General features: G+C 30.5%; 2 protein-coding genes across 3 annotated transcripts; both read left to right on the top strand.

The window, feature by feature from the left end:
- The first annotated feature begins 2406 nt into the window (after nt 1–2406).
- On the top strand, nt 2407–5023 carry LOC128389357 (BAG domain-containing protein Samui-like). Its single transcript, XM_053348919.1, has 2 exons — nt 2407–2867; nt 3022–5023. The coding sequence occupies exons 1-2, from the start codon at nt 2613–2615 to the stop codon at nt 4762–4764; spliced, it is 1998 nt and encodes a 665-aa protein (XP_053204894.1). The 5' UTR covers nt 2407–2612; the 3' UTR covers nt 4765–5023.
- Nucleotides 5024–16785: 11762 nt separating this feature from the next.
- LOC128389406 (uncharacterized) lies at nt 16786–20602 on the top strand. 2 transcript variants are annotated; one of them, XM_053348982.1, is made up of 4 exons: nt 16786–16923; nt 17058–17185; nt 17284–17376; nt 19866–20602. In XM_053348982.1, exons 2-4 carry the CDS (start codon nt 17143–17145, stop codon nt 20426–20428), a joined length of 699 nt encoding a protein of 232 aa, XP_053204957.1. In that variant the 5' UTR covers nt 16786–16923; nt 17058–17142; the 3' UTR covers nt 20429–20602. The 2 variants fall into 2 exon arrangements, with proteins under 2 accessions (XP_053204957.1, XP_053204956.1); XM_053348981.1 differs by lacking the exon at nt 16786–16923 and having other exon boundaries at nt 16975–17185.
- The last annotated feature ends 1991 nt before the right edge of the window (nt 20603–22593 follow it).

Raw genomic sequence — 22593 nt, 5'->3', positions numbered from 1 at the left:
AAAAGAAAGAGAGAGAAAAAAATTGTTTCTATTTTTTGCCCTGAGGCGGTTTTTCTAAGAGTTTGCACTTTCTTGACCAATGGCCGCATGTATTGTTGATGTTTGTTGCTTTTACCAATTTTTTGAATTATCACCATCATTAGTTTTGATTGTGAGCTTATTGACACAACAACTTGAGGCTTAATTATATTTTGGGCTCAAGATTAACTGATTGACAATAAGATTTTTTCTTCTTCTTCTTTAGCAACTGACCACCTCAAGGTAATGACCATCATTCCCTCACCCCTGTTAGGACTTAGTGGTAATTAAGTTGATTGTATGAATTAGTTAATAGCATTGGTTAGTGTTTCTATGTGATCATATTAATATGATAATCATAATGATTAAGATAAACAGGTAATACAATCAGTTTCTCAATGTTGACAACTTTAAGAGGACATAAATCAATTAATTACTTTGAAAGTTTAATTGTTGTCATTCAAAATTTCAATTGAAAAATATGACAGCTAATTAACTTGCGATTGTATTGAATATTAATTTCTTTACAATTAATACTTTAGATAATAGTAGTTGAGTTGTTGTGTGAGATTCTAGTGGATTATTGTTATTACCTGTTTAAAGGAACCGGAAATGATGCTGAAGATGAAGATACTATTAATACATCATTGGGTTTACCAATTTTTTTTTCTTACATAGGATTTTTTTTATGATAATTAGAGGATGATGAAGATGGTGTTGATTGTCAAGTTGATTTTCACAAGGTTTTTCAATCAATTGTGTTGAAGGTCAGTGGTCGATATATGTGATGGGAAGATGAGAGATGAAAAGAAAGAGCAAGTGAGAGAGAGAGGTGAAGATGAGGAGGATGATTACGATTGAAGAAGGTTAAAAATTGAAAGAAATATACTTATCCTATGTAACTTTGTTATTATTACCTGTTTACCTTATATTAATTTTCCTCTCTCTCTCTTAAAAAACCAGTCAAGAAGAAGATGATGATGATGATGATGGAGAATAAAGAAAGAGGGGCAAGTGAGAGAGAGAGAGAGAGAGAGAGAGAGAGAGAGAGAGAGAGAGAGAGAGAGAGAGGAAAGTATGAGACGTTGGTCCCTTTGGTTATTGTTATTTTCCTGTTTCTTTACCCAAAAACTGATTACTCTCTTTCTTGTTTGGCCCTCTTTCTTATCATCTTTATCATCAACAACATCTCTCTTGCTCTCTTCTTACATTTAACTCACTAGGAGTGAAGAAAGAAGAAGATAAGAGAGAGAGTGAGAGAGAAATTGTTATTTAGCTAATATAAAATTTGACAATCAGAGAGTTAACTTGAGTTCTCACGGCAAAAGTTGAGGCCACTTCTAGGTTGACCTTAGACCTGGCGATAAATCCGACGGCAGCAAAAAAAAACCGAAGCACTGGTAACATCAAGTTAATTTCATCTAAAAAAAAGTAAAGGAAGAAAAAGAAAAAAAGAAAATGGGAGGAAGAGGGCAAAAGATGGAGGAGGGAGTCAAGATGAAGATTATGACGATTATTTGTTATTTGATTTGCAACAATTTTCTTCTTATTCTCTCTCTCACTCACTTGCCTTTGATCAATTTAAATGTTAACAATATAAATGAAAACACCAAATTATCAAGTTGATCAACAATTGTCATCATTACCAAATTTGAAGACAATTGTGACCCAATTGTAAACACAATCAAAATATTACATGTACGTTAATGTATACACATAAATATTTTTTCATTCTCTTTAACCATCCACTTCAATTTAAAGGTTAATTACAAGGTCAATTATTGGTGACACCATTAACCAGTCAATTTCTGATTATTAACTAATTACAATTCCATCAAAACAACAAAATGAGGTAAAAATGGTGATACAAATTAACCCTCTTATCCTGTAAATCTACACATACACATACACATAATCCAAAATAGGAACCAAAGTGACGTAAATATAAACCAAAAAGGATGACCTTAAATTAACCTGCAAATCAAAAAAAAGAGAGACAACAATCAGTGGTGATTAATATGAAACAATTAAAATCAAAACCAATACAATTTAAATTTGGTGATTGAAAAAAAAACAACAAACCAAATCTATTTACCTACACACTCACAAAACAATTGGTTAGTAACAGAAAAAGATGATAAATTAAACAAGTTAAGACAAACCGAGAGAAAAGCCAATCAATCATCAATTAAGAGAAAATTAATTACAATTAATTGTTTAACTAAAATTGTAGAGAAAAAATTAAATTGATTGGAAAAAAGAATAGAAAAAAAAATAAATTAAATTCTCACCCACACTTACAGTAAACATCGAGCTAGAAAGAGAAAGAAAGAGAAAAGAAAGAGAATAAACTGGAAAAAGAAAGAAGCTGTGAGAATAGTCTAGAATGTTATTCTAAGAGAGATACTTAAGGCCTGAGAGAGAACCAAATTTATATTTACTTCAAGTGATTCAATAGTGAAGATTGTTTCTTTTTCCGTTTAATATTCTTACAATTAATTAATTACAATTTTTATCGATTGTTAACCATCTTTACTCTGTGTGTTTTACGTTTTTAATTTTGTCCTTTCGCCTGTTCTGTTTAGTCATTTAAAATGAATAATCATCAATCTAATCAACCTCGTGAACGATCAATTCCAATAACAACAACCCAAGATAATATGCCAACCACAACTCATTTTCCTCTATCATCTTCATCTTCACATCCCATGTCCTCTTCTGGTCCATTTTCTAGTTCCCCTGGTCGTGGTAATCTATTTAATCAATTAAATCAGTTTAGAAAAAATCATTCTCCCGATGAATTGTTCTCCGATAGAAGTCATTTCTCTTCGCCTTTTGGCTCTATGAGTGTAAGTATTTTCTCTTTTTACTATTTTCTATATTTTCCTCTTTTCGCTTTTTTTTCTGGATAATTCTATTTATCTTTTTAAGCCTTTGACATTCTATTCTGACTAATGTTTTTTTTTCTGCTTTTTTCTTGTTCGATTTGATGTTTATATTTAGTCTGGTTCTCGGAATGTTGGTGATTTTTTCTCCTCTCATGGTAACAACGATGAAGAAGATTGTGAACAACAAGAATCTCATCAACCAAGAGTTTATAATATTCCTATTCAAGTAGAAACTCCAGAGGGAGTTGTCCCTCTTTCTAGATCGAATAGTCATTCACCCAGTTTCTCGCAATTTCGTAATAACAGTCATCATCATCATCACCATGCAGCACCAACTCATGGCGGTGGTCCAATACCTGATAGAACTGGTGAAACCTTTACTAGACAACGTCCTGGGCCTAGTCCAACTCCACCACCTAAACCAAGGTTTACACCTTCCTATAAACCGGAGCCTCAAGGCTATACATTTCAACAACAATACCAACCAGATGCTCATCCACAAACACATCGTGTTCACAATATTCCTGTTCAAGTAGAAAAAACATCTAAACCTAGTGAAAGTGTCTCTAACCAGTCTCACTTTAAACAAGACGTTCCAAATATCGGTAGAGATTCACCAAGACCAGAATCTCAACAATCGGGTAATGGTGGACCTCACGTCATTAATATCCCTGTAAATGCTGAGAGAAGTCAATCTAGTGAAAATAAAAGTCAACCACAACCACAACCACAACCCCATCAACCTGCACCTAATCAGTCAAAGGCTTCAAGTGAACCTCAAAAAGGTCCAGTTGATCCTCTGGATCTAATTAAAAGTATTAAAGATGAGGCCTGTAGGTTGGAAAGTGAAGTGAATAATTTTGACGGTGAAAGTCAAAAACAGTATCGATATTTAGATGAAATGTTAACTCGGTGTATGTTAAAACTTGATAACATTGATTCTGGTGGACGTGATGAAGTTCGTTCTGCCAGAAAAAGTACATTGGCCTATGTAGATCGTGTTATAGCCATTTTGGAAAATAAAGTTAATCGACCTGGTACTAACCAGGAAGTTCCTGAAACAATTGAATCTAATATGGAACAACAATCCGGTGAAACAGAAAGTTCAATGGAAGCTGAAACCGGTGAGATTGATTCTACATCTCAACAACAACAACAACAACAATCAACTGATGAAAAAAATGATCCTGAACTAACCGGTAATGTTGACAACAATGAAATGGAAGTTGAAAGTGGTTCCGGTCAATCAAATGAAACAACCGAACAACCCGACGAACAACTGGACGAAGATGTTGCTGACGGTGAAACCATCGAAGAGGAGGAAGAAGAGGATCCCTCAGGTGTTGATGGTCAAAGTAAAGATTTGTATAATTGTTCATATAATCAGCTTAGTAACGAAAATATTTGCAGAACAACCGAAGCGGTCATCGTTGAAGAAATGGATAAAGAAGAGCCTCCAGAGGAGCCGCCCACCAAAATAAATCGATCCAGTGAACAACATGATGAAAAGGTAAACATTGAGTTGAATCTTCCATTGGGACAAGGTCAGTTTCAAGGAGATGGAATCGAATTGATTAATTCCAGTCAACCAAAGATTGAATTACCACCAGAAGATTCAATGGGTAGTGATGAAAGTTTAGATACCCTTAAAGAAAATAAAGTATCCATTATAAGCGACTCAGATAATTCTAATGCTTCTGATGATATTTTGGATATTGAGCCTTTCGTTGAAATGCCTGATGAAAGTTCTGTTTCAAGTAAAGATTCCGATGAAAATAATAGGCAAAGTTTACAGATAGTTGAAGAATCTTCAAATGCTAACATGCAATCATCACCACCGAAGCCAGTTCATGCTTAAAAAATGTTTTAAATGTAATCACAATTTGTACCTTAGTTTTTTTCTCTCTCAATTTTTGCTTCTCATTTGATTGAAGGTTGGCCTAATTGTTAACAATCAGCAGAGAATTAAAAAAAATGCTTTTTTCTTATATAATTTCCAACCACCAAATCAACAATCAAATCATAACAAAATAAGGCTTATGAAAAAAAAAGAAAGAGAGAAGAAACAAAAAAAAAAGATAAATAAATAAAATTCACTTCTCGTTCCACCTTCAAAACCAATGAATTTCGTTGGGAACGTAGCCAACGAAGTGACGTAATCAACGAGCCAGCGATTGGATTATCAAGAAGTAAGCAAGTCAAAAAACTGGTAATCAATTTAAATGGTGACAATTAAGACAAATAAATTTCTATCTGGTTGTTGCGCTTTAACTCCTTAAACCAGAATCACTAAGGAGCAAAAAAACCAGAAAGTTAATCTGATTTCTTTGGTTCAATTCTGATGGAAACAAACATTAGCTTATTTACTATCATTATTGTTATCATCTCATCATCATCATCATCGTCATTACTATTATATTAACCCACAAAAATTGGTAACAATTTAATGTTACCTTTTTTTACCTTTGTTGAAATGTAGGTAAGTTTACAAATGGATACGCTTGGTAAACAGAATCAACAACAACAACAACAATTAACTTGATTTTAAGCGTAAATTTTGTAAATAATTTTGTCAATACTGTTCATCATCATCATCATCATCATTATCATCATGTCAATTTATTATTATAACTGAAAAAACTTTCATTTTCATGTAATAATTTTTGTCATCATGTTGTAAATTTCAATTCTTATGTAACAATTTAAATTTGATTCTTTATTAAGATTAAATTATTGTTTCATTTCAATTGATCTTTTTGGTGATAACTAATTATTTTCTCTTATTAATTGTAAGTGAGAATTAATTTCTTATCAACTATTGAGAAAACTATTGTATCTTTAATTGTCCTGGTGGGTTATCATGAAGCTGAATTCCCGCTGATGAAATGACCTCAATTTTAAGTAACATGATAAACCTTTTGGATTCACACCACAGGGTAACATGAGTAAATCAACTGAGAGAGAGAGAGAGGAAGATGAAATTTTCTGATATTATTATCATTGATTAAATTATAATCAGCGTTAATCATTTAGTGTGTTTAAATATCCTCCAATGATTAAGAAATTATTAGTTAATCTTCAATTGAAAGTTGATGAAAAATATTTTCTGTTCACTGGTTAATTACAATTAAAGGTGGAATTGTGTATCAATCCTTGATTTCCATGAACAAATTGTAACAATCAACTAAACAGTTAACAAACAAAAAAATGAGTGCAACTGTTTAACTGATTGATAGAAATCAAATTTAACCCAATTTTCTGGTTTAATCAACAATTTAAATTGTATTTGAAAATTCAACTACTCTCACTTTGAATGATAGTTGATATTAAATTTGATTGTCATCATAATGATAATATAATTATGATTAGTGGTAACAATTAACAACAGAATAAAATTAAATTTGAATGTATAAAATTTGGGAGATTAACAATTGACAATTTTCAAACATGATTAATGATTGAAATTAATTGTTGTTGATTGGAAGGTGAAAATTTAAATTAATCATGTAAACGTTAACCAGATAAGTGAACAATAGTTAAGCTCATTTAAGGTGTTAATTGTTGAATCAATTTTTTTTTATAAATATTAATTGTGACTTAATTTATGTAGATATATTTATAGATAAGTGACAATAATGATAACAATTAAATTGATGTAAATCTAATTAATAGATTGTTGAATAGTCGACACCCTGTAGATATTTGTAAGATAAAGGTAACAATGTTTCTCAAAGGTAATCCAACAAAAAGTATTACAATATAATAGGAAAATTAAGGTTATTACAATTTAAAGGCTTTTCTCTTGAGAGTGAGAGAGAGAGAGAGAGATGAAGATAAAAAAGATATGACGAAGATGATAAAGAAGATGAGAAGATTAAGGAGAAGATGAGAAAGAGAGTGACAAAGAAAAAAAGATGACAGAGAATAGCAAATCTATATAAAGATAATAACATTATGATGAAGATGGTTTGACAGGAGAGAAGATAAGAAAGATGCGAAGAGAGAGGGAGGGAGAGGGAGAAAGAGAAATGATAATGATGATGAGGATGAAGATGAAGATGATGAAGGTGAAGATGAAAAGCGATGCTGAAGACGCTTTCTAGTTGCTTAATTATCACCTCATTGGCATAAAGCGTAGGCAGTCAGTCAACCAATTCAATAAACTAGAAGATCAGATGATGATGATGATGATGAGAGAAAGAGGATGATAAGAAGCTGGAATGAAAGAGGAGAAAGAGAGCTGAGGAACGTGGAAAAGGTGGAAAGGTGAGTGGTGATGATGAAGAAGAAAAAAAGAAAAGAAAAGAAGATGATGATCGATTTTGCCTAAGGGAGAATAAGCAACTTCTCAGACATTTTTAATGGCTACTCTTAGTTAGAAACTGAAATGGTAAGAGAGAGAGAGAGAGAGAGAGAGAGAGAGTAAGAGAATAAAAAGAAAGATAAAACAAGAAGAGAGAGAGAGAATGATGATGGTGAGGATGATAAAGATGATTAAGATGAAGATGAGAGAGTGAAGGAATGTCTCAGGTTTTCTCTTCTTCTCTTGGTTGTAAAAACTTTTGGGTTTTTATGGTTACGACCTTTCAACTTGCAATAGAAACTAAAGCTTCTTGAGTTATAATAAGCTCATTACCTTGAATTACCTTCTAGTTGATTTTCATGTTTAACTAACTAAGAAGAAAGAAAGAAGAGAGAGAGAGAGAGAGAGAGAGAGAGAGAAAGATGATAAGAGTGATGATGAAGAGAGAAAAGGAAAAGGAAATGAGGAGGAAGAAGAAAAATTCCTTCTCCAAACAAACAAATCCATAGGTTATCAGAAAAGCAATAAGATCGAAACAAAAGTTTCAGGTCAAAATCCGAACTGATCAAATTTCCGTTAGAAAGTAAATATTAATAAAGTGAATACCTGTCACCTCGCTACTACTACTACTCCATTATTACCACACCCGAAAAGGTCCTGATGAGTTTTTGTTTTTCGAAGAAAAAAAAAAGTTCTCTTCATCTTCTTCTTTCGCAATCTAATATTTAATTAAACAGATATCATAGAAATAGTATCATTATGATTACAGGTAACAAACTAGAAGAAGATGAGGAAAAAAAACACTGAACGTTTATCTAGTACTTACCTGAGACCACAGACAAAAGTTTAGATATAATAATGTAATGGGAGGTAATTGCTCCATTGAAAGGTATGCCAAGGAGAGGGTCAAGGGGTTTACAGTGGAAAAAGAAAGAGAGGAAAGAAAGAGGAACAGAGGGAGGGATGGAGAGTGAGAGAGGGCCAAAGGCTGGGGGCAAGTCAGCAACATAACAACAACAGCATCATCATCATCATCATCTTCAGGTCATTACATTAAATATCGTAGGTATCAGTAAGTTAGTAAAAAAAAGCGTGTGAACACTTACTCCCGATCAGGTTTAGGAAAGATGATGATGAAGATGATGAGGATGATGAGGATGATGGTGATTCTATTTCCTTCATAACCTGACCTAACCTATCATTTTGTATTCTCCCTCCTTTGGTTTTTTTTTCTATTCTATTAAGGGAGAGAGAGAATAGAACTTTTTTTCTTCTTCTTTTTCGTTATTACCTGTGTTTCGTTACCTTTTATTGTGTAGTACGTTAGTTTATCATCTTCGTCCATTCAATACAATTTAATAGCGACTTTTGTCCAGCCTCTTCCCCGGAAATGACTGAATTTCCGACAGAGAGCAGAGAGAGAGAGAGAGAGAGATGAGGGTCTATCCGGTCTATAGATGTGCTAACGTTTCAATGTTTTCATTAACTATGTAACTTACAGGGAGCCACACCTTGGAAATACATGTTACTTGATTAATTGAACATTTTACTTTCTGTAAATTTTTCCTTCTCTTTTAATTTTTAACTTTCTACCTTTCGTTAAGCTTAATTTTCCTAGTGTTATATATTCACATAGAGATTATCATCCTCATCATCACATACTAATGTTAGGTGTTATCATCATCATCATCATCATCATCATTAATATCATATGATTATTATTATATGATGATGATAATAATAATGTTGGTTATCATTCAATGTTAATTTATGAATATAATTTAACTTTAAAAAGGAAACAAAGTTTTGTCTTAATTGTCTTAAATTGTTGTAAATTAACTTTAAATTAACTTGTTCATCTTTCCTAATAACCTCTTGATTGTTTCATAATTTGATTAGTTTAATTTGATTTGATTGTCTTATCATCATTCATTGTTGTAAGTGTTAATTAACTGAAACGTTTATTGTAATCATTTATTTAACTATTATTATGATGAAAAAAAAAACAAAGTATTATAATTGAATTCAATCAATTCAAATGTAAAGTAGTTGTTGATTGTAAATATTGGGACAATCACTTGATTGTTTATTTAAATTGTGTGTATAATTTAGTAAGTGTTTACTTTCAATTGTGGTTTTTATATCAAATGATAATGATAATTAACCAATTTGCTTGTTAATTTGATTGTTGAAAGGGGAAAACAAGAGATTTACTTCAATTAATCATTGAAAAAAACTGGTTTGATTGTTATCATTAATTGTTTGATGGTAAATTAATATAATTGTACTTTGATTAAATATTATGAAAAAAAGACAATCATTTGTTGATGATTATAAATGATTAGTGAACAATCAAAGAGCTACAACAATCAGTTAATTGCTGATCTTTAACCTCGTTCAAATAATAATATCGTTCTTATCACAAACATTACGATTTTAATATGAAAGTTTTACTTATTCATCGAGGACTTTTACCTGTCCTATCCTATGGGAGGATGAGGATGGAGATGAAAATGAGGATAAGGATGAGGATGAGGATGAGGATGAGAGAGAAAGGGAATTATGCTATAAAAAGAAGAAAAAAGAAGGCGGACAAAAAGAATATCAGAATTTTGTTCCCTTCTAATTGGGTGGGTTGATAGTGTAAGAGAAACAAATGGAATCAAGTTGATTGTTTATTAAGAGAAAAGGGAAGTTCTGATTTACAATAAACTCTGAACGTTTCAAAATGCTGAAGATGAAAAGGTAAAAATATGAGAGAGAAAGAAAAAAAAATGTTCTTTTTGGGTGGATTCTAATTTTCTTCTCATCCTGAAACCAGAACTTTTTTTTTCTACTTCTACAAACAATATAACCTGCTCATGTATTTGTATTCAAATCATCAGGTTTCTATTATTTCATTATGACGATCACCATTTTCTTGGGTGAGGTCAGAACTTTTTTCTTCATTGTTTATTTTTCACATGAGCGCCACTCGATACTCTGGTGGCTGAACTTGTGAAACTATCGTAGCATCTGGTGAGTATTATTATCTTTAAGGTTTAAGATCGTGTTCAACCTTTGACCTTGATGAAGATAAAAGTTAAAAGACTAATATATTTATATGTTATTGGTGATTATTATTTGAAGATGATGATGATGGACGCTGGTTCAATAATGGTGTTAACAATAATAACGCTGACCAATGGTCTGTTTATCATCATTATAACATAGAAAACATCAGTTGTTGCTTCTTAAGCTTATTTCTTATTGTAAATAGGATGAAAATGATGAGTGAGAGGGAGAGGAGAGAGAGAGAGAGAGAGATACAGAGAGTAGCTTGGAAATAAAAAGCTGATCATCTTATTTTCCTATGAGAAAAAGACTTCGCCTACCAACTGGACCATGGTCAGTTTTTGCTCTAGAAGAAAAAGAAAAAGTTTTATTAACAAACAATAAGCACGTACAGAAACGCGTACAGCTTACACATTCATTCATAGAGAAAAGGAGAGAGAGAGAGAGAGAGAGAGAGAGAGAGAGAGAGAGAGAGAGAGAGACTCGTTCTCATGCACACCTTACCTGGTTTCCGTCTTATCTTTTTTCTTGACAAAGAAACTAATACAATAAGATGATAAAAGTTTTCTAAGCTTGTAACAGTCCTGGTGACCTCAAAGGAAGAAGATGATGATGAAAGAGTCTGTGCTACAAGTAACCTGAAGATAGATGATAAAGAAGAGAAATCTTCATCTTTCTAACATAAGGGAAGGCAAAGTTTTCATTTTCTCTTCCGGAATATTATTATTATATGAACATATTGACAATGAAAACGCACAGATCAACATCATCATCATCTTAGCTTCTGCTCACCTTGCAAATAATACAACTTATTGTTGATCTCTCTCTCTCTCTCTCTTCACCCCACCCCTTGAGTCTAATCCCATTTGCTATATTACCTTTGACATGGTCGTCACCTGCCTTTGGACCTCAACCTCATATGTTACCATTAGTTGCCTATTGAAAAAAAAGCCAATGAGATCACTTGAATTGCTTTTAAACAGTTGATGTGCTCAACGTGCTGATAATTTGATTCCTATTGATTGTCAACATCGCATGCGACTAAATTGAGTACAACAACAACAATGATGATGATGATAAACCTGCACCTTTATCAGGTCAATGATGGAGGAAACTTTTTTTTTCTTATCATCTTTATCATTGTTATTTGTTGATTCACTTTAATATAAAAATTTGTGAGTGTGTGTGTTTATGTGTTGATCCATTGTTATCTTCAATGGGAACACATTATGTTACTATTAATAAGGAAACGGAAATTCAATTTTCTTCATACTATCAAGAGTAACAAGTAGTTTAAGATTAGATTGATGAGATTTTGTTTTCAAGAGAAAGTGATTATAAAACTTATCATCAACAGGTTTGTATGTTAATCGGTGTTGGAGGATAAAGATTAAGAAACGGAAGTTAAAAATGATGATGAAGATGAAAGTTTCAATGAAGATAATGTTTGAAGGAGGGAGTAAGTAGATTGGAAGATAACTACTGGGAGAGAAATTCCTAGAATTTAAGATTAACTGAATTTCGATGGAAATTTTTTCTCCACAATTTTTATATGAAACACTTTCAATAAGAGGAAAATCTATCATGAGAATTGATAAACTGATCCCCGGAACCGGAAAATAAAGGACGTTGATGATTTTTCTGTTGCATAATGGGGAAGATGATGATGATTGTTTGCCTTTATGTTGATTGTACTCTGGTTTCAAGATAATAACATGGGAATTTATTTATTCACATGATGAACAGGTAGTTACAATGATGAGAAATTAAGTCTTTGTAATAATATTCTTATTGTTAAGATATTAAGGTTTACCTTTTGTGAGACCTTTTTTTATTGGCACTTATATCTAACCCCCTTTGCGATGATGATGTTTTTTCCCAAGGTAAAAGGTTATCGAGAAAATAATAATAACAATAAGCATTTCCAACGATATGAAGGTTTTTTTTTCTCAATGAAAAGTTACTACTATCAGCGAGTTAATAGTAAACTTTATGAATGAAAGTGTAATCTTTTTTTTTTCTCGAACAGACAAAAAAAAGTGAAGTCTATTTTTTCATTGATAACTTTTTTTCTTGACTCTTCTTTATAGTAAAACGTTAGCTCGTGGGAAAGGAAATACTAGAATTGATTGAGAAACTTGACCATCATCACAAGTGAAAAGTTTTTTCTTTTGACAATCAAGAAGAGAGGAACCACAATCAACCCCATCGACAATCAACAGCAACAATTAGTGGATAAAGTCTTAGTTTGGGTTTTCTTGTGAACAAAAAAAAAATGTCTCTGTGAAAATATTGGTCTACATTGGGATAACATTAGATGAGAGATGATGATGATCAGGGGGTGGGATGAGGAAAAGTAGAAGCGGAAATGATGCTGTTCCAAGTGTAAGCGGACGCAAAGTGTTTTTGTCCCACTCGGGATCGAGTTGAAATGATGATAAAAGAGGATCTGGTTTAAAGGGAAGACAAGTTGCTCTCTCTCTCTCTCTTTTTCTCTTTATTTCGTTCTTTCTTTTAAACGGTCATTTAAAGTAGCCTCTAGTTGTGAAGGTTTAGATTTTTCCTCTTCACATAAAGACATAAATTTTGATTCTCCATCAGTTGTAGTCATTATCTTCATCTTCTTAAAAACATCATCCTTACAGTATGAACCTTTTAACCTGTCTAAAGATTTCTTCATTATCATTATCATCCTAATCTCTCTCTTATCATCATCATAATCTCATATCACTGTTAACCTGGCATTATATTGAATAATGATAATAATAAAAAACTCTGGAATAAAATTCAATCAATTCAATCACTTTTCTCTTGACTTTCATCAGGCTCTCTCTCTCTCTCTCTCTCTCTCTCTCTCTCTCTCTCTCTCTCACTCATATTTTCTGATCCTTCTCATCATCATCTCAGACCGGTTCGCTCTGTGGTGATAAAGATTAGGATGAGGATGAAAAAAGGGAAAAAGAGAAGAAAATATTTTCTCAAAAAATAGTGAGTGAAATTTGAGCCTATTTGTTGTGAAGCTTCAAGTCAAGATGTTTACTGATGATGAGGATGCAAAAGATGAGGATGAGAAGGGATGATAAAGAGAATCAGAGTTTTCTTGTTTTAGGAATCGTGAGTTTGGATAATTTCAGATATTGAATAAAGATTAGATATACAGGTCGGTACATAAAACATTTGAACGTTTTTGACGCTTAATTGCGATTAGTTGGACAATTAATTTTGATTAATTTAGAGCTAATCATTCAAATTTTAATACTTTTAATTAAATTTTCTGATAAAATTTTAGAAATTAAAAGATTTTGGTGCAAATTGATTTTCACTTTTTACAAAATTAACATTACGGTCTAGGATTAAAATTTTTTCAAAATCACATGTATTCGGTTCAGTTTTCATAAAACCTGATAACTTTTTGGTTCTAATGAAATTTTGTAAAGTACATCTTGAATTGACTTTGCCTATAAATTGTGTGATTTTCGATAATTTTCTCTGTTTTAGGTAAGTCAATTCTCCATAGATGTTTTTCCAGTTTGGAAAAATTCTAATTTCTAAATTTTTATCAGAAAATTTAATTAAGTTTATCAAATGAATGATTCCTAAATAATCAAAGAAAAATAATTGATTAACATCAAGCATTCAAGTTATGTATATATTCAAGCATTATAGCCTTTATCTTCATCTCTCTCTCTCTCTCTCTCTCTCTTCTCATCATCTCTCTTTGTTTGTCAGCCCTCATCATCTTCATCATAATCATCATCACTGAAATCAGTCAAGTAGAAACACAGAATCAAGAAAAAGAAAGACAAGTTGAGTATATATTATTTTTTTTCTTCCATTTCTTTTCAATCTTCAGATGATGAAGAGAGAGAAAGAGAGAGAGAGAGAGAAACATTTGCAACCTGTTTTCTTCATCATCATCTCGATAATCATTCCGATAATAATCAACATCATCATCTTCATCATCTTCATCTCTTCATCACACAATTAATTTAAACCACTTAAACCCAAACAGCAACAAGCAAACCAAGAAACCAAAACAACTAGTGAAAAAAAACAACAACAACTACAACAATCAACGCAAAAATCATCAACAATCAAATGAAAACCCATCACAAGCTGACTGTCTGTCACCTCCCCTCTCCCTATTACAATTTAACAACATCATCCATGATGATGATGATGAAGATGATAATGAGCAACAAGAAAAAATCAAATGATAATCATCAGATAATAATCAACAAACAATACGATTGTAAAATCCAAAGGTAATGTTTGTATTCACTGTTGTATAAAAATTATTCAAACTTTTCTAGCATTCACTTGACTCTCTCTCATCTTACCTCCTTAAAGAGGGTGGTGAATATAAATAATCACACAGGTAAATAGTCAACTGATTATTGAACAGGTAAAATGAAAAAATTAACTCAAAATCGAGAGATTGACCTTCAACATTATGAATGAAATGGTTTTGTCAGATAAAAGTAAAAAAAAGATGATAATAAAAAAAAAGATTCTTAAAGTTCATCTACTAGCCCATCATTTACCTGTTGCTTTCATTTACCTGTCTATCTTTGACTCTCTTACATTATCACTCTCTCTCTCTCTCATCTAATTATCTTTCAATAGCTTAAATCTCTGTTTCCTTTGACTTTTAATCATAATGATGATAATTATTATTATCATGGTTACTTGCGCTTCTGATACAAGGTAATCACTCAGGTAAATGATGTAAATTGTAATGAGTTAGTGTTATTATTATAATGATTAAGATGATTATTAGTATGATGATGTTAATCTTATGGTTATCTTGTTGTTTTTTATATTTATTTTATTTTCAATCTTATATATTTATCTCTCTCTCTCTCTCTCTCTCTCTCTCTCTCTCTCTCTCTCTCTGGAAACGGAAATGATTCAATTCAAAATGATTTAGTAATTAAATGTTACCTTTACTCATTCAACTTTTTGTTTTTCGTTCACTTAAATTTGACTTGTTTATGTGATTACAATTTAAATTGTTACCATTCACATTTATCACTGATTGTAAATTGTTTTATTGTTCAATTGTCTAGTCTCTTAATCCTGGTTAATTTATTGATTCGCTTACCTTTTTATTTTTACCTGTTAATCTTTTTCCACTATTAATATTCATGATTAAGTTAATGGTTTACCTGGAGAAATTATCAAATTGAAGAGAAACAAAAGTGATAAAGATAATTTTAAATTGTTGGCCAACATTTTAATCTTGTAATTAATTTTGATTGTTGTTAAAGTTGATTGTGTTTTTAACCTTCAACAATTTACTCCTTTTCATTTGATTGAACAATTAACTAAATTGCGAAAATATTTCATATTCTTTGTGTACCTTTTCGTGTTATCATTTGATAATTGATCACAATTAATTAGTTACCAAATCAATTGGGTAGATTGAGAGTCGAGTGATTTACTTGACAACAATTAGTAAATTTGGTTGAGAAAAAGTGAAAACTGACTTTTTTTTTTATTCTCGAATAACTTTTTGTTTCTGATTCTAATCAATTTGTACTTTTCGACACCTTCAGGTTGATTAAATTGTCAACAATTAACAATAATCAATTGACAACAATGTAATTATCAGTAAAAAATAAAGACTTGAACATTAACACCGATAATTGTGACAATTAATCATGAATCATTTGCACAATTAAGTGTTTTTTTTGGTTCATTTTTGATACAATAATTATGTTCCTGAGTGTCAAATGATCACAATAATTTAAGGTTGACAATCAAACATAAACAATTAACAGGTAAATCTGATATATCTTAAGGTAATTTAATAATTTGCCAAAGTTAACATGATGTTAATTAAATTACAGGTATGATTAACAATTAACAATGAACGAGATGTCAAATTACCGAGATGTTAAGTTAAAAATAATTAGTAAAGTAAAAAAATGTTATTATTAAATTGTAATTTGATTCATCATCATCCTAATTATAATCACCATGAGACTGATTAACTTACACATGTTTCCCAATTGAGTAACTTAAAAACAACAATTAGCAAGTCAATTAGTAATCTTGAAGTAAATTATCACTAGTGATTCATCAATTAAACTCATATCATGTTAAATTATCATGTAATCAATAAGCTTTAATAAAAACAAAAACAATGTCACCATTTAATTGTGAAAATCTCACAGGGAACAATTTACTAATTGTTGGACGAAAATCAAACTCAAGATTGATCAATCTCTCCAATCTTATCCACAAGATACATAATCGCAGTACATTTGATTGTAGTAATTAAACTAATACAATTGGAGATATCGAGATATCGAGAGAGACAGAATCAGTTACATAATTTAATAGAGTTAATTATAGAAAACTGGATTAAATTAGATCGAACCAGTGAGAGATTAAAGGTAACATGTTACCGATTCGTACAACCTCCTGGCAAGAATCAAGAAGAAGAAGAAAAAAATCTACTTTTACCTTTACGATTTCAAGTGATGATAATCGCAAGAAAAGCCAATCAACATGATGATGATTCTCATCATCATCATCATCATGAGCAATTAATAAACAACATCACCAACCCAACTAACGATTGAAATCAACGAAAAGCGAAACACGTTAATTTGGTTTTAAGGCGATGCCTAAAAAAGAGGCTGACCTGTAACGGTAAATATTAAGCAATTTCGTTAATTTTTGTTTTCTCTATCGTAACTTTCCACTTTCACTTGATTCTCGATAATCAATTTAATTACATTCTCAATTGTTACATTCGAGTCATTTTCATTTCTCTCCTCTATTAGATCAAGTGAAACTTTATTCTCGACTCAACAGTTGATCAAATTGTTACGAATTTGTATTGTGTAGTTTAATTGACAATCGATAATAATGAATTACTTTGGGATAAGTTTGTGTTTTCTAATCTTATTATGTAAGTAAAATTATCTCAATTTATTGATCATTTAAAGTTTATGTTGGTGGTTAATTGTTACAATTTGGCTTTAATTTTATTCATATTCAAACTCGTAGTCGCTGGTCAAGGATATGGTCAAACTTGTCATTTACGAGAGTTGGACTTATGTGCTGCAACTTTACTAGTCTTTACTCAAAATCCTTCGGGAGGTAAGTTGATCAATTGATTATCTTGTTAATTGTGACAAAAAAATTTTCGTAGTATTTTGGTTAATTAATTCACTTTAAATTGATTGTGATAAAGTTTTCATTTTTTTTCTCAATTGATGATAAAAATTTCCTGTGATTTTGTTTCTCCACTTAAATTAATAGCGAAAATTGTTTAATTGTATGAACTAGATCTTTAATTAATTGGTCACTTCCTTGTTTTAGATGACCAATTGATTGTTTTGATAAGATAATATTGATTAGGCTCAGAATAATCAATTGATCAAACAATTTAGGTCAAACAATTTGATTGACATTTCAAGAGAAAACGGAAATAATTTGAAATAACAAAAAAACTAATAACCAACAAAACCCAATCAAAGAAAAACAATTAATCAATTAAAAGGACAACAATTAACAATAAACATAAAGAAAAATCAAATCAAATCAAAAACAATTAAAAATATTAAATTTAAACAATGAAAATAATTTTCTGTTAATCAAATTTTCCATTTCAAATGTTGGCGGGCTAACTTTTGATTGGCCAATAAGATTTGTTTACAAAAATTTTCTCATCATTTGTTTACCATGAAAATGATTGTTACTTTGAGTATTAATTATTAATTACTGTTCACAATTAAATTAGTTTTAATTTTCTCCACTAATTGGTGATCATCTTCATCTCCACCAGATAATGTTATGTCTACATAATCTGATTCCACTTCTAACAATCCCGAAAGCGACTAATTCAACTCTATTACAGAATCAAATGTTATTACTTTCCTTTTATCTGGTTTCCTATTTTCTTCAAGTAAAACCATGTACCTGTTGTACTTTAATTATAATTGTTTCACTAATCATTTGGTTCAGTTCAATTGATCCTGATCTGGTGGACACATTATACAGTTAATTTTGATTCTACAAACTTTAAATATTTAAACACAAACCCAAATCTCTCCAATATATTTATACATGATGTTAATCTGAACCTTTTTTCCCTCTGTGCAAGAGCAAAAGTCAACTAATCAATTAATTATTATTATTATCAAATATATTCTGTATATTGATTATCATCAATATGAGGATATTAAAATTAACTATTACTTTTGAACAACAAACGAAAAGTTTAATTAGTTATTTTGCTGATCAACAACAACAACAAAAAGGGTTTCCAAATTTATCTGTATGATTTAAGTTAATCAGCGGAAACTTAAGTTTACTGATTTATTGTTGGAACAAGTTAATCAGTTAATTTAGTTGAAATCTTTTTTCAAATGTATTAATATAAATTGAGAAAAGTGTATTTCAAATGTTATGTTTACTTTATATTTTTTGTCGGATCTTTTTTTGTAAATGTTAATCAATTTGTACGAGTTAAATTTCACTTTTTCTTGATTAACTCGATTTACTTAATCACTTTCAGGTTTCAAGTGTTGAAGATTATGATTAAGGCCTAAATTGTTTCGTTGAAAATGTTTCCGCTTGTTAATTGTTATTAATAATGATGGTGATTAACAATAAATAATGAGGATTAAAAATTACAATCAGGAAATGAGATGAAAAAAGTAACCAAACTATTAACCAAATCTAATGATAACTTTTCAATCAATTTGATTGATTTGATTTTCTTGCTTATTTTTGGTTAAATTAGTTAATTATTGTCTATTATCCATAATCTCTTGGATCAATTAAATTGTAATCAACATGTTACCTTGATTATGGTTAATTTCAATCGCGATTAATCAATTGATTTGTCAACCAATTTATCAAATATTTTTAATAATCAATAATCAATTGGAAGGTTAAATTAATCAATTAAATTTTCTTCCACAATCAATTGATTGTCTCTCGTTACACCAATCAAATTGTCCTAATTAAAGTTTTCCTTTTTTTTCTTATTGTTTTTTTCTTATAATTTCCTTCACAATTAGCTAATCACTTTAATCAATTACATGAATCAAATACAATTGGTTTGATTGTAATTGTCAATATTGATTACAAATTATACTTGAAATTATAATTATTTGCAATAGTTGACATTTTAAATTGTTGTTGTCGTTAAACAATTTATTAATCACTTGAATCTTGAACCTTCAACACAATTTGACCTGAAATTAATTGTTTGATTATTGTTTCTTCATTAGTTAGATAACAATTAAAAAATTGTTAACCTTTTCATCAAATTAAAAGTTAAATCAGCCTTGAGGTTAATTGTCATTGAGTAAATTAGTTGACATTCATAATAATATTTAATCACTTGACAATTAGTCTTAATTAACTATCAACGTTACAATTGATTAACCTTCAATTGTTTGTGTGTGTTAAAAAACTTTAAGACCAATCAATTAAGAGCTGAAACAATTAACCTTAATTATATAAATAAAATTTTAACGGAATTAAAAAATTTACTAATTGAAAGAACTAATAAAAAAAAATTATCGAATCGATTGATTTTAATTGTGTTGTAACAAAAATTTACTTCTAATCACCAGGAATTGGTACTAATGATGCCGAATTAAATAAACAGTGTGGTTACCTGAAGGAGGCCGATTCGTGCCTTCGTAACTTTACCCGTAAATGTACAACTCCACTTCAACGGGAATTGATCGGCTTCGTTAGCGAAGGTGGAAATCGCCTGTTGACTGAATATTGTACCTCTGGAACACAATTGCGACAAAGTTACCTCAAACACGCTCCATGTCTTAGTCAAGCGACCAAAGGTCAGAAAACTTGTGTAAAAGATTTACAATCAGCATTGGAAATTGTGACCTCCGTTGAATGGGATCGTAGGATTCCCGCTGGTTGTTGTTCTTACCGACGATTTCAAAGTTGTACTGAAAATTTGGTCGAAACCAAATGCGGCAAAGAGGCCGTTGAATTCATCAATATTTTACTCCGAATGGCCGCTTCCCGGTTACCCGATATAATCTGCCAAGGGTATGGACCTCAAACCAACGAGTGTACATCATTATTACCCGCCCCGGGAACTTTACCCAAAGGTGCTCGAAGCAACAGCGTTTTGTCCCGTCTATTTTCAGCATACACTGGACTTTAACTGACCAATACCACTGAATTCCTAGCATTTGTTTATTACTTATTCCTCTATCTCCAATGTGATCATAGTCTCATAAACAATTATAACTTTTTTTTCACATTTTACTTTTTTACCAGAACTTTTTTTCTCCTTCTTCTTGTATTAAAACAAAAACCACAACAATTTAATTCTCAATCAACTTGTAACAATCAACATCTCAATGTTCCTCATCTATTATATCAATTGAACTGAGACAATTTGATAATGAATGAAAATGAGAAATGCACAAAAAAAGCGCGAAAAAAAAACAATCAAATTTCAATAAAAATTGTTCAAAATTTTGTCTTAAATGAACAACCAAAAAAAAACTTGATTCTGTTGATCATTATGTTTACCTGATTTATTTAATCATCATTCTGGTTAATCATGTGTATTGTTGTTCAGGTAAAAGTTTACCACTTAACCAATTTATCAATAAATGATTGACAATTAATTCTGAGTGTGAGTGTTGATTCATATTTGATTGTTAAGATTGCAGATCATCAAGTGTATTAACTTACATTTACAATCTTTGGGAATGATGTTTGTGTTTTCTGTTGTTGTTTATATTATTTGATTATTGGTAAATTGTTAACAATTACAATCAAAATATATTAATTCTTATCGTTGATTGTTAATTTTGCTTGATAATCTAGTTTCCAGTTTATTGCAACAGGTCAAACTTTTTGTTAACCTTATTAAATGATTAGTTAAATGCATGGACACACAAATAATCAAGGTAAGACCAACAGTTAGTTAATCATGATGATGATGATGATGATGATGATAATTGCTTAACATAATAATAATGATACACATTCCGATATTATCTCAAGTCTTGACAGGTTTAAAATGTTATTGACTGTTACTGGTCAAGTTGAAAGGTCAAGCCTTGGAATGCAACTAAAATTAGTCTAATGGTCAGTCTAAAGATTTACCTGAATCTTTATAATTTGTGGTCAATATATAAACCAAATCTTGTTGTTGTTGTTTTGATGAAAAAAAAATGGTCAACAACTTGAAACGATCATATAATTGACCAATAACAAAACCAAAATCATTAATAATAATAAGATCAACAAGTGACCATAAACAATTAAAGGCCACTGACCACTGACCACTGTGTGTTGTGTGTCTATCAAATTGTCCAGTCAATGAATTGAAATGAATTGAATTTTTGAAAGGAAAGGAAAAAGTTTTCCCTCACATTTTGATGATAATTCATCATTGATTGTGTTGATTACTTGAGTAAGTTGAGTTAATTATATTTTTCAGTTCAATTGATTATGTTCATGTTAATTATCACCGTTACTAATGTAAATACAATTGAGATGATGTTTCTGGTTTCAATCAAGTCTAAAAGTCACGCTGTGGGTTTTTATATATACCAGAGGGAGAGAGTGGATAACATGTAAACAGAAAGAGAGAGAGAGAGAGACATTCAAACCCACGGTGGGTAAAAGTTAATTTAATTTATCGACATCGGAAGTTAATTTGAAATCGTTAGAAACAATTTAGTTTTTTGAATAAACATCAACGTTAATTTCTGTTTGCATGTAATGTCAATTAATATCAAATCCACTTTGAAACATTAACTTTGTCTGTGTGTTAAAATCTATGAGACTTGACCAAAAACCGCTGAAAAACTGTTGGATTAATTATGGATTAATTTTAATTGTAAACATAACAACAATTATATTATCCAATTGGTTAAATTATCTTTCAAGTAAATCGACCAGAAATACACAATTTCAGTGTTCTAAATGGATGAACAGAAATTGATGAACTTTTTTTCTTGTTTTCAAATCTCGAGTTCGAGAAAACCAAACCAAAAACTATTCCAAAAGAGGAAAAGGAAAATGAGAGAAAAAAATTTTCTTCATCTTTTTCTTTTCGTTCCATTGCCAATCAAACTAATTAATTACTTTTACTTTTATTTTCTGATCAACAATTTAATCAACAATAATCATCAACAATTTCTTTCATTCTAAACGTAAATAATATACCAAATGTAATTATGATTGAACATTAAACACCATGGAAAGTTAATCACGATGATGATCATTAATGATGACTAGATTATAATCATTATTGTTGATGGAAAAAGTGTAAAAAAAAAATTGTTGATAGTTTTTTACCTTTCAAAT

The sequence above is a fragment of the Panonychus citri genome, unplaced genomic scaffold, assembly GCF_014898815.1.
Source record: "Panonychus citri isolate SS breed McGregor unplaced genomic scaffold, ASM1489881v1 Contig00108, whole genome shotgun sequence".
Lineage (NCBI taxonomy): Eukaryota > Metazoa > Arthropoda > Arachnida > Trombidiformes > Tetranychidae > Panonychus > Panonychus citri.
The sequence above is the reverse complement of the archived record's forward strand: the minus strand, read 5'-3'. Positions and strand labels throughout refer to the sequence as shown.

Coding starts and splice junctions, on each gene's coding strand:
- LOC128389357 (XM_053348919.1), top strand. CDS start 2,613: ATGAATAATCATCAATCTAATCAACCTCGTGAACGATCAATTCCAATA. Junction 2,868..3,021: donor CGCCTTTTGGCTCTATGAGT/GTAAGTATTTTC, acceptor GTTTATATTTAG/TCTGGTTCTCGGAATGTTGG.
- LOC128389406 (XM_053348982.1), top strand. CDS start 17,143: ATGAATTACTTTGGGATAAGTTTGTGTTTTCTAATCTTATTAT. Junction 17,186..17,283: donor GTGTTTTCTAATCTTATTAT/GTAAGTAAAATT, acceptor TCAAACTCGTAG/TCGCTGGTCAAGGATATGGT. Junction 17,377..19,865: donor TACTCAAAATCCTTCGGGAG/GTAAGTTGATCA, acceptor TCTAATCACCAG/GAATTGGTACTAATGATGCC.